Source organism: Drosophila santomea, chromosome 2R, assembly GCF_016746245.2.
Source record: "Drosophila santomea strain STO CAGO 1482 chromosome 2R, Prin_Dsan_1.1, whole genome shotgun sequence".
Lineage (NCBI taxonomy): Eukaryota > Metazoa > Arthropoda > Insecta > Diptera > Drosophilidae > Drosophila > Drosophila santomea.
Genome location: NC_053017.2, coordinates 8,791,275 through 8,803,945, shown reverse-complemented (window position 1 = coordinate 8,803,945; position 12,671 = coordinate 8,791,275). Strand labels below are relative to the sequence as shown.

General features: G+C 46.4%; 1 protein-coding gene across 1 annotated transcript; it reads left to right on the top strand.

The window, feature by feature from the left end:
• Window positions 1-375: 375 nt before the first annotated feature.
• Window positions 376-4,005, top strand: LOC120446013. The gene is made up of 4 exons (XM_039626766.1): window positions 376-594; window positions 650-810; window positions 1,054-1,891; window positions 1,948-4,005. Exons 1-4 carry the CDS (start codon window positions 376-378, stop codon window positions 4,003-4,005), a joined length of 3,276 nt encoding a protein of 1,091 aa, XP_039482700.1.
• Window positions 4,006-12,671: the final 8,666 nt, after the last annotated feature.

The following is a 12,671-nucleotide window of genomic DNA, read 5'->3' as shown; positions in this document are numbered from 1 at the left end:
AAGTGCCTTGGCAGCCACTTAGGAAAAATCATCATTCAGCGACGTATCGCTTATCGGTTAAAATCAAACAGCCCGACAAGTGAGTGGCCATAGTAGTCAGGAGTGGAGTGGAGTGGAGTGGCGAGCTGTGGAGTGCTGTGGATACGAGTGGCTTGGTTTCAAGTGGAGTGCCGTGGAGGCTAGTGGAGGCTATTGGATGGCCTTTGCAACGGGCCCAAACAGGCTTGACGACTCCTCCATTTGTCGCTTGGAATTTGTCGTGGTCACCGGGGTTATTCACACCACCACCACCACCACTACCACTATTCGCACGCCAAAAAGCCCAACAACTTCCAGCTAACTCTTTCTGCTTTTGGCCATTTCCGTAATAGCTCCATGTGGCCCCACCGCCACCAACGACATCTGCTAACGGCGGCAGCCACGCTCTGCTGTCTCGTGGGCATCATCGTCCAGCCAGTCCTCTCGGATGAGCCCCCCATCCCCACATCCTCATCAACACCCCCATCCTCAGCAACAGCCGCAGCCGATCTCCCCCAGAATTTCACGGCGGAGGCAGCGGGCACTGAAGCCCTGAGTGACAGCAGCGGCAAGGAGGTAAGTCCGAGTTTAGTGAAAGATTTTGACAGGCAATGAGCGTCGCTTTTGACAGCTTAATAAGCAGCCAGCCGGACAACTCATCCGCGAGGTCATCGAAGGTCCAAACTTGGCCGACAAAGTGCAGGAGGATCTGGATGTAAATCTGGAGAGGGAACTGAAACGGGAACGGGTTGTCCCGACTATAGAACTGGAAACTGAAACGGAGTTCGTGGGGTAAGTTAACAATGGAAGAGAAAATATATGTGGGCTTAGCTTAAAGGGAAAATTTGAGTGCCAGTTGAGTAAACCTTTCAATGGAAGTTAATCTTATTACCCTCTGCACCTCAATGCATAAACATAAACATAAAAGATACATAAGCTAACCTGTTTTTTTTTAAACATAATTAAAAATAAATAGTTTTGTTTTAAAGTTAATAAACATTTATTGTAAGGCTCATCTCTTCTCCCTGCTTCCAGTGTTCCAGGCTTTCTGCCCACTGTTCTGCCTCCCAAAGATTCGGACAGTCCCACCAATGGACATGGCTACATCCAGTTTGATATCAACGATGAGCTGCCCGTGGAAGTGGCACGTCGACAAAGACCCATTGAGCAAACAGTCACCCGCTCGCGAACGGAAACCGTCAACGAGGTGCTGTCCAATCTATTCCCCAAGGGATTCTCGGACATTTTCCGATTTAGTGGCAACACAGAGTCGTCCACCACCACATCCACGACCACGAATAAGGCGGTGGTGCGCCCCACAGTGGTGGATGTGATCAGCACCACGGAGGCGGCCAGCACTGAAAAGCAAACGGAGCCACCAGCCCCGAATGCCACCTACTACAGTTACCAGACCACCGTGACGAAGGAATACCGCCGGGAATTGGGACCAGGACACACGGAGATCGTGGTGGAGCAGATTAGGGATCCGGGCTTCCGAGACGGCAGTAACCACATTTCCCGAGATGAGCTGCTCAGGATCAATCGAGCTGCAGTGGCGGCTCCAGTGCTGCCCAGTGTGCTACTCCAACCGGAGGGCGACGACAACGAGACTCTGGTGGCGGCAGAAAGTTCTCCAATTGTCATCTTGGGCGAACACGATGCGGAACTGGAAGAGGGACAGGAGATCAATGATAACCAGATAGCGGAGACTCGCCACGTGGGCAGGGAGGCCTACCAGCAGCGAGTGCCAGCTCCAACGTTCAATGCCATCGAGAGCTACGCCAACCAAAAGGGTCCCGGCCAGGATCAGGAGATCAATGTGCACATTGTGCACGACGGACCACTGGGCAAACCTCAGCAGGCAGAGGCAAAGGTAGGATTGCATTGGTGAACCCCAAATGATTATAAGCATATTACCCCTTTTCCCAGGCACACAAGGAGCCCCAGTCGCAGGCTCCGCAGCAGGCCTTGGATCACTTCCAGGCGCACAGTGAGCAGAGGTTCCAGCAGCACCATCCAAGTCAAGAGGCACCCTCACGGCAATTCCTCAAGAGCTTCAATCCCATTGTCTCGGGCAGTGGTGACGGGCCCCTTCCGAAGGGCAGTTTCCACTACGAGGTGCAGAATCCTCCGCAGCGACCGAGTCCACGGACGCCGACGGAAGGAGACTACGCCGGCCAATTTGTGAAGCCTGCTGCCCAGTTGACCTACCAACAGGAGCTCAGCCAGGTGATTCCACAAGAGCAGGGGCAACCACAGCCGCAGCAGCAGTCGGAGTTGCTGCACACCAAGGCCATATCCTCGCCCTCGCCGGAAGTCCACCAATATTCTGGCTATGCAGGTCCAACGCCCGTTCCCGCCACCCCAAATAGTCTGGTGTTTGTGACCTTGAACACTCCCAGTCCACCCCATGCCTCGCCGGCCCCATCCATTGCACATGCGCCACTAGAGCCAGGAGTCCAGATCACGGTGAATCACCCCTCTCCCCATAACTACGTGGCGGAGGCTCATGCCGAACCCTCGCAGCACAATATCCAACATGCTCCGGCCCCGGCTCCAGCTCCAGTTCCAAAGAAGTCCAGTCCATACACCTTTGTGGAGGTTCAGAAGTCCGTCAACATCCACAACAAGCTGATCACGGAGAAGGATGGAAGACTGGTGGAACAGCACGAGACCATTTACCCCCAGCCATATCTGCAGAATCACCTGTCCCAGGCACCTGATCCGTCCAAGAGTTATGCATCTCTGGCCAAAAATCCCATTCACGTGGAGTACGACAGTTCGCCCCAGGAGGTGGCCATCTCACACGCCTCCATCCACTTGGATGCAGATCATGCCGGAAAGGCAGCTCCAGGACCTAATGAACAAACTGTTCACCCAGGTCCAGTTTATACTCAACCAGAGCAACACCAGATTCATCAAGATCATCACATAGTCCATCATGAGCATCAGCTAGAGCATGAGCCTTCCTTGCATCAAGATCACCTGGAGCATCATGATCACTCCCACCTGCAACCATATCACGTGGAGAAACATGAAGACCACGATCATCAGGTGGTGGAGAAGCACATACCCATTCCCTATGCCGTTCCACAACCTGTGCCCGTGCCTGTCCACGTGGAGCACTACGTGGATCGACCCTATCCAGTGGAGACCATTGTCGAGCATCCCGTTCCATATCCCGTGGAGCGGGTGGTGGAGAAGATCGTCGAGAAGCATGTGCCCGTGGAGGTGGAGCGCATTGTGGAGAAGCCAGTGCATGTGGAGAAGATTGTGGAGAAGTTCGTAGACCGCCCGATGGCAATTCCGATCCACGTGCCCGTGGCCATTCACATGCCCATGCCGCCGGGCCACTCCTCCCTGTCATTTCCCCACTACACCCATCCCAATTCCCTGACGCCCTGGTCCCACTCTGTTGCCCACATTCCACCGAAGGTGCTGCAGAACTACTACACCCGCATGCTAAAGAAGTTGCTGCCACAGCTCACCGCCAAAAGCCCCATTCCCCAATCCCCCAAAGCGGTCAAGTTGAGCAAGCCGGTGGCGGCCGTCAAGCAGCCGGTGAAACCCGTGAGGGGAGAGGCGCCCAAGGTCGCCACCTTCAGCTTGTCTGACATGAAATTCGACCTACGACCCCCACCGCCACCGCAGGGCTCGCCTTGGTTGCAGGGATCCCGCTACATCTACAATACCCTGCCCGTCGATTTGGCCACCGCCGCGGCCTCGGCTCCCGCCCAAATGGTTAAGTCCTACATTGGCCCCGTTCCAGCGACGACATCTGGCAGCTCCGTCGTGGGAGATTCCCCGCTGACCAGCGAGTTCGATGAGTTCCAGCGATGGCGCAACGGGCACTCCCTGAAACGCAGTCCCGACTTCGGGCGCAATCTTCAGCTGGAGTACGGATTCAAGCCCCCTTTGGTGCCGTCCATGGAGATCGACGACAAGGGGAATCCCCTCAAGCAGGCCGAGCCATCGGAGTCGCAGTGAAACTGCAATCGAAGTTAAAGTAGGGAGAGCGGAGAAAAAGCGTGCCAAAATATAATGCTATAGTAAATATTGTCTATTTATATAATGTATTTAAAGCCAAGCATTTAATAAATGTATATTAACTTTATAAAACATAAGCAAAATATTCAAGGTATCTATGCAACTGCTCAACTAAATATAAGCTACACATATACCTATGTATGTTCAATTTATCTTTTATTTTAATGTGAGACTTCTTGGATTTGTGAAGGGGAAAAATCTCAGACCACGCAGCACTTTGCAAATTGCTGACAAGCCCGACATCCCAAAGAAAAGTGCACATGTGTCAGTCGGCAAGCAAGTGCTTAGCTTGGGGCAATATTAATTAAACAAATGAGAGTGACAACCCTGGCATTAGGTTGCTGACGAGACTGTACCCAATTAGAAGGGCCTAGGCCTGGCATAAAAATTATGAATTTCCTTAAGTAACGTGCATGCAAATGAAAAATGCCCCCATTTATGAGCGTAAAAGGGTTCCTCCAGAATTTCCCATTTCTTATCAGCCCCCAAGCAGGCGCCACGCCCCTCCAATTCGGGGCACACACGTTTCGCATAAGGGTGCCCAAGTGCAAAGATTTATATGACAGCTCATAAATTTACAACACATGTAGCGCCCAGCAGATATTAGGAGATACGAGTATTCTACGGTGACAAGCCAAGGCCTCGCACGTCTCGAGTTTTGAATGTTATTGAAGCGTGTTTTCCGAATGCGAAAAATAATAGTCTTGCAAATGTTTGCACTGCCAGTCGAAGAGCACGTTTTTTTGCTAACTGCGAACTGCGAACTGCGAATTGCGAACTGCGAGGCTGCAGTTGACATTTGACATTTGGGGGGGCGACGGGAATGGGCGTGCCGACAAACAGTTTAGCACACGTGTCAAACGGAAACGGAAACCAAAACTCGATAGGCAATCGGAAGTTCAAGCAGCCAGAACCCACTGAAACTGTATTGGGTAGATCATGATCATGGTTGATATTTCAATTGGTTGCAAACTCAATTCCATTTAAAAGTATAAATGTGCTTAGAACTTAAGCTAGGAAAATAGATCATAATTATGTTCTCCTATCGAAACCTAAAGCATAATGTAGATATACAAAATTATTTATTTAAAACGCAACCACATAAATCCTAAATAAGTGCGCTCAGCAAAATTCCTAAGTGCAAATTAACCCACAACAAATCGAACTCACTTTAAACCATGCCAATTGCACTGCCAATTGCACGTTCTGGCCAACTTGAGCCAAATTCAGTATCGTAAATCAAAAATTGTTCAGTGCCACGCCCACAGATATCACAGATATCAAAAATCAATTGCGAATGCAATTGCAAATGCATTCTTTGATAGACTCCCCGCTGCGGGGAAGAGGTTTGGGTCACAGAACGAAAACGAAGCCAGCCGACAAGAAAGATAAGCCAGGGAACAATTGAATAATTTATATGCAAATAAATAAAAGTACTTTCGGCACAAAGAGCTTTGGCGCAAAACGAGCAAAAAGCGTGTGAAATATATTCTCCGTTCTGGCCACAAAAGGCGTGACACACGCTACAACAGCGGCCAAAATCGAGTATTTTCAGGAGTTTGCCCAATTCTTTTTTATTTTTTGGTGGCCTTCGAAGACCCCACCTATTGGGTGATCTGCCACCACCCACTTGCACCACCACCCTTCTCGACTGTCCCCAAAAAGCTGTCGGCCTTGTCGGCCTTGTCGGGCTTTCGGGTATGGCTGAACGTTTGCTCGCTGCATGTCATTGTCAGGGGCTGCCAGCTCTGCATTTGATATACGATGTGTTGGCAAGCCGCCCAAGTTGGCGGCGGACCGCGGGCAGGGGGCGTGGCACTGCGAGACAAATGCAGCTGAACCGAAAATTGCATTTCCGCTTTGGAAATTGCGCAAACTTCCGCAAAGCGCGGGGAAACCCGAAGCGAGCTGAACAGACAAGAAAAAAAAAACAGGAAAACGTCGCCAGACAATTGGCCAAAATTTTCTATAAAAGTGTGAAATAGGCCGCCGCCCCTTGGCCCCCATAAAAAAAAATTTGTGGAGCCGTGGTAGTGGGGGTAGTGGGGGTAGCGGGTGGTGCAGATGAAGCTGACATGCCGTAAAGTGGCCCCACTGAACCACAGAAAACTTGTCACACAAAAATGAACGCAAAAGTGTCAAAAGCACACAAAGATAAGTCGAGATAAAGGGGGTGCATTTGAGGAAACTCTGGCGGATCTGTGGAAAAAAACCACAGGAACGAATGAATGACATTGGAATTGCACTGAGAAGTGCATGGGAATCGCCGAAAACAAATGGTTTCACTGCTATATTTACTTTTTCTAAAACCACTTGGTTAATTTGCCCTATCAACTACCAAAGGAAAAATTGCCCTAACCCTTATGCTAAGACCCTGGTTATAAACGCATTCTTCGCTTGACAAGGGTTAGTTTCCATGTCGCTTAACCCGCTAATGGGCGGAAATACCTGCGGTTGGCAAATCAATCCCCTTAAAAACAGCAAATAGGTGCAGGCTAAGGACTGGCAAATATTTGCGCCCCCACTTCGTCTAGACGGGGATTTCAACGTGCCAATGGCAGGCCAACAAAAAGAAAGTAGAATCCAGCACTTACCAGGCGACAACCGCAAACAAACAGGGAACCAGCTGAAAATCTATTCAATCAGAAAAATGAGCAAGTTGCCAGCACGTATACTTACAAGCCAAGCAGTCATAACTTTTTGGCATTGGCAAAACTAAACAGGGAATATCTTCAACTGTCTGAGGAAAAGCGAGAAGTTGTGGCGGATCCAGAACAATGGCCAGAACAGAAATGGGAAATCAAATAGGGCTTTGTTACATTAGACAGTTCGGCAAATAAACATAGATTTGTTAACAGATCCCCAGAGGTGTTAAAAAATATTAAGCCCAAAAGTATTCAACGCATAAAACTACGTCACATGTAAAAATTTTGTAAGATTACAGTAATTTTTACAAAGTGTATGTACGGATTTGCTGTATGTGAAACAAAAAAAAAAATGTTAAAATATTAAGTTTTTATGTTAAATTTTCTTTTATTTTTCCATTAAATTTAATTGAAAAGTTTACTTTGCCATATGCACTGAATACCTACTAACGAGTGCCCCCATGCGTTGCCCTGCTTATTATTATCATTGCCTTTTTCACCCCAATCCCATTAAAGGGTATACCGCACATCCCCAAGATATTAAAAGGGAGAAGATTTCATTCCGAGCCAGTTCCCAGCTCGGCAACAATAAGAATACGCAATCAATGGCTCCCCATTGCAATGAGGAAGTAAAAACTAATCAAAAACCTCAATTGCAATGCTGATATAAATGCAGAAGCAAAATATTGGCAAGTCTGTGGCAGAAAGCTCAGGAGCAGCAGACTTTATTGTATTGGCAGCAACAACAATAATTAGGGCAAGGTTTATGGGTTTTTAAAGAAAGCAGAAACCTAAATACCCTTGCAAACATATGCGCCTAATGCTGTAAAGGGAAATCTTGAAAAAAACTCCAAGCCTAATGAATAGTTTCAGAAATATTCCGATATCCGTAAGAGAGATATACATATGGGTAAATAAATAAAACCTAATATGTGTATACACCTTAAGGGTATAATATGAAGCCCAAGATAAATATCTGGCCACTGACAATATTGGTTGCAGATGACGGACATCCAGCTGGGATGCAGGCGGAGCTTCTGATTTTGATAATAATAATAATAATCAGAGCTGGGCTGCAAACTATCCTGGTTCAAGTTGTGATCCCCTTTTGCCGGGATGATGCTGAAAATGATTATAGGCGACCAACGTAAAGCTGGCCGAGGAATTTCAATCAGTGGCAAAGACGATGGCAGCAACTTTGTGATTGCATAACTGCGTTGCGGCCCAGAGAAGTGGTTCTGCTTCAGCTTCAGCTTCTGCTTCTGATTCTGCTTCTGCTTCCTTGGTTTCTTGGCTTGTTGGCTTCTTGGCTCGCAGCAGGAGATTCTCCGCACAGGTTTTCCAGCAATTTTCTGTCAAAAACAACGGCCGACAACAACAAACTCCGCTCCGCTCCACTCCGGCCCGGAACTTTTTGCGGGCCACAAAGTCACCGGAGCACCACCAACCAACACCACCAACACTCCACCTATTGATGGTGGTGGTACGACCACACTTTTAGCATGCGTGCGGTCAGCACAGGTTGTTTGGGTCCAGGGAGCCAGGGAGCGGTATTAGTTTCCGGGAACGGCGTTCCCCACCGAAAGCTGAAAGCTGAAAGCTGAAAACTGCAAACTGTGAACTGCAAACTGCAAACGGCAAACTGGCAACTGGAACTGCTGTCAGTATATTGGCAAAGTTTTCGTGTTCGACAGAGGCAAGAGGGGGCTATGTCCAAGTGTTTATTTTGTACCATAAGAGTGGAGTGCTTGTTTGCTTGTGGCAAATTATTTAGATTGCGAAATCTCGGCCAAAGACGCTCTTCAGAGGAGATATTGAATAATTGTGCTCACGCACAGTGAAGACGCCACAGCAAAGTGCTGGGAAGATATTAAAACGAGAAAGAAACTGTGAAAAGCTTCCTAAATTGTTTAAAAACTAATCTATTAATTAAAAGTAAAATGTTCCTTGTAAGCAATCGATTTTCCGTGAGTGTCCTAGATATCCCCTAAATTCAATACATTTACATTCAGCACTGCTAGTAGAACCCATTTGTGCGGCAAACTCAAAAGCAGCATCACTGCCACTAATTCACTTTACGATTTCTCTGCGACTTAAATCCTAACTTAATTTCCCCCAACTCCGCAACTTCTTCGGATGGCATTATCTGGATTCTCATTACCAGAATAATCTTCTTTGTGCACCGAAAACCCCAAACGACTCACGCAATAGTTAAGTATTTAACGACCCTTCTCAAGTCGGGCGTGTCAAGTGCAGTGCTCCCCTAATCCCGGCAAGAACTTCAGCTTCAGCTTCAGCTCCAGCTTCTGCTTCACTCCGGGACAGCAATTGCTTTAAACTGTTTACACTTTACGTCGCCAAATAGCGTTGGTGCAAAGAAAAGCCCGGCTTTACTCCTGCCAAGCACTTTTCACGAAAAATCATTTCCATTTCCGCCCAATTCCCGGCCCCCACTCCATGTGAGTGGGCGCCATTTTGACACTTAATTATTTCAATTGAGGCTGAAAGGGGGCTATCACCCAGCCCCCCCATTCCCTTGCTGTCTCTTTTTGTCTTTTTGTGGGACCCTTTGTTTTTCAGGCCGTATACCTTTTTTTGTGCCCCCTTTTCTGGGTCTCTCGTTAACAGCTTTTTACAATACATACATATATATACGGATATTTATTCGTGTGTAGGGAGCACAGGGCTTTGTTCCATTGCCGCCTTTGTCTGATGATTTTGTCGCAGTCTCATTTACAATATTTGCCACCCTGCCAGCAGAGAGCACAACAAATGAAATCAGCATTAGCTGCATTGGCCGTTTGTTTGGGTTCGTCCCAGATCCTAGCCCAGATCCAGACTCAGATTCAGATTCAGTTCCAACTCCGAGCCCAAAGCCCAAAGTCCAAAGCCAGAACCAAAATCCCACCCAGGCGACAGACGGCACATTGTACAATGCCCGAGGACCGCAAACGATAAAGAAAATCACTGCGAACCGTTCCCACTCCTGTTAACTAATGACAAATTGCGACATTGTGCACAGTTAAATACACTATGTTTTGGGGAAGCAATCTTAAAATAACCTAGCAAATATATATTCCCCTCTAAACAACAGAGACTTTTTAATAAAGCTTATATGGAAAGATGATTGATGATACGATCAAAGCATATATTAAAAAAGATTACTTATGCATTTTATAACTTAATATATAATTTAGGAACATTTTAATTGTGGGGAACCTTTACTTAAAAATTATTATAATATTTATAAACAAAGTTTTGCTAATATAAATTAATATGTATATAATATAATTATAATTATAATAATAATATAATTAATAATAGCATTTAATGTAAAGTCTAAAAGCCACTAGACTTACTAGTTGGGCTTTGGGTAAAAATCCACTTAATTTGCTCACCTAACGATAATGAAAAAGGTCTAGCGCAAATTGCGTGTATTCTAAAATAAACGAATATGGCTTTTTACAGGTATAAGATTTACACAAAAAAATAAAAAGGTCCAGGTCCAGAAACCTTACAAATAATATTATCTTTCCATCCACAACAGTCGGGAATTTCTTGCACCCAAACAGAGTATATCCCACCATGTTTTACCACATCGATGGTGGGAGTCGGAAGCGGCGATTTAACAATTTTAAATAAAATTGCATGTGATTCACTTGGATTACCATTCACCGCCGATTGCAATGAATCTAGGTATGAGGTCTGAAAAGCCATGTGCAAAGTACCAGCACCCACAAATAGAAGCCAAAATCACATTTCGAGGCTCATTCCCCCGAGTTGTCGAGGCAAATTTACAAGAACCCCGGCCAAATTGTGGGCGTGGTCGCAGACAAAAGACAATTGAAGTTAATGTGAGCCCAAAACACTTGCCACGCCCTCCGGCGCCCAACCACGCCCACATCCGATAGCAAAGGGGGCGGGACGAAGGCAGCTGGCCATTTGGATTCGGTATTTTACTTTGGGATTATTTTGTGATTTATGCGGTCTTCGAGTTGACATGCAGATTTAGATTAGGAGCCGGGCGAAGGACATCTCTCTGGGCGATGGAGATGGAGATGGAGATGGAATGCAGCACGCGCATAAATCTGCTTTGGGCCAGGCCAAAAAAGGGGAGGGGTGGAGGGGTCGGTGGCGTATGAGTGATATTTTAGTTTTGTCGTTTTGCGGCTGCCATTTTGTGTGCGGCATTAAAAGATTTCGGAGTCCCCGGATTCGGATTCGGCTTCTAGTTCTTGGACCGCCTCCTGAATCCCCGTCGCATGGAACAAGGATTTGCCATTAAAGCAAATTAAATGGCCCAGCTCAACTGGGTTCCATTCTAGCCCAGTGGCTAGTGATGATAAAAGTTTAATTAATTATATGGTCAGTGGCCACTGAGTGATTTTGGTTTATTGTATCCGCATTTGATTAGCCACGGGGCCACTCTATATTTATCATTTGGCCATTGGCTAATTAATTTTCAGCCAACATGGAGAGGATTTGGCCATGTAGTGGACTTCGCTCGAGGAATAAATAAAGTTATTAATGAACCTAACAAGCAAGTGACAATTTTGGCCCATTAAACCATGAATTGTTGTTAAATATTTCCAATAAAATCTCTTAGTTTTCGTTTTGTGCCTGTGATTTCTGAAAAGCAATCATTCGAACAATTAGAAATCGTACTTAATATCAAATTGTTTGCAATTACCAAGCATTTTAGTGCGAACCGGAGGACACAGACAATAATGGCACGACACATGAGGCCAACACACACACACACATACAGACACACATACAGGCACACATAAACACACTCACACAAATGACACCCTTTTGGCCAACTTCGACCACAAGAGCAATAACAACAACGATAACAACAGAGTGCGGCAAGAGGAGTGGACGGTTGCAAGCCAAGTCGAGTGAATTTGACTTAAAAATGGGCAAAAAATTGCGGCAATTAAAGTGGCAAATTGTCTCGAAGAGGCAATGTTCAAACGATTCTCCATTCTCCGACATTGTCATGGATAGAAAAAGCCCCCTTTCTTCTCCTTCCCATTTCCCCGATTTCCCCATTTTCACATTGTGAAATGGAGCCTTAAATGAGTTTTCAGTTGACTTCGTACGGGTCGTATTTGGTCTCTCGACTCTCGTCTTCCAGCTCATCTCCATTTGGGTTTTGATTGAAAACCCCTGAAAATGCTCCGAACAGAGTCATTAACAGGAAAATGGGCGAAATACAAATAAAATTCACCGTAGTTATTTGGGTTTTACTTTCCGTATTTAACGAAAGCCCTTAGCTCCAACCATTTAGTTTCGGCAATAAAGAAATCTTTCGACTGCCAGAATTTATGCATTTGGGCCTGGCCCAATCGAACCAAGTCCACAGATTACCAATTTCCCATTACCCATTACCCTTTGCCCATTATCCATCCACCCATTTTGCATTTGCCAGGACAACTCTTTCTGGCCTTCTTATCTGCGTCCGACTGCTTCTCGATTTTTATGTGCACTTCAGCCCAGATAAGCCCTGAAATACGGCCAGTCTTGGCCTGGTGGTCAATGTCTTAAAGGCAGCTCAATCGAGGCGGGACACAGCTGCAGCTCCTGCTCGGACTATCAGCCACCGAATCTCAATTAACATAATTCACCTAGACCAACGTGGATGTGGGGCTCTTGACTGGCATTCCCGCTCATAAACTAACAGTTTCGGTAGGAATTGTCGCTCCCAGATAGCAGCTTCCCTAAACAGGAGCCCAGTTTTAGTCCGGACATGAGTTCAGCTCGGGAAGAAGGGGCAGCGGCTCATCTGCTTGGAAGCTGCACTGGGAGAAACTAGGCTCGAGTATTGAAAATAGTCCTATCAGGACTGAAATATTACTTTGTTCATTTCCTAAATGGATTTCATTTAATATTTTATACCTCTTACAATTGCATACCTTTTTAAAATGTATTTAAATACAAATGTGGCAAGTCAAGGTG

What these genes read in the sequence shown, in the direction of transcription:
- LOC120446013 (XM_039626766.1), top strand. Translation starts at nt 376, where the DNA reads ATGTGGCCCCACCGCCACCAACGACATCTGCTAACGGCGGCAGCCACG. An exon ending in ACTGAAACGGAGTTCGTGGG is followed by an intron (nt 811 to 1,053) that starts GTAAGTTAACAA and finishes CCCTGCTTCCAG; the next exon opens with TGTTCCAGGCTTTCTGCCCA. An exon ending in CTCAGCAGGCAGAGGCAAAG is followed by an intron (nt 1,892 to 1,947) that starts GTAGGATTGCAT and finishes CCCTTTTCCCAG; the next exon opens with GCACACAAGGAGCCCCAGTC.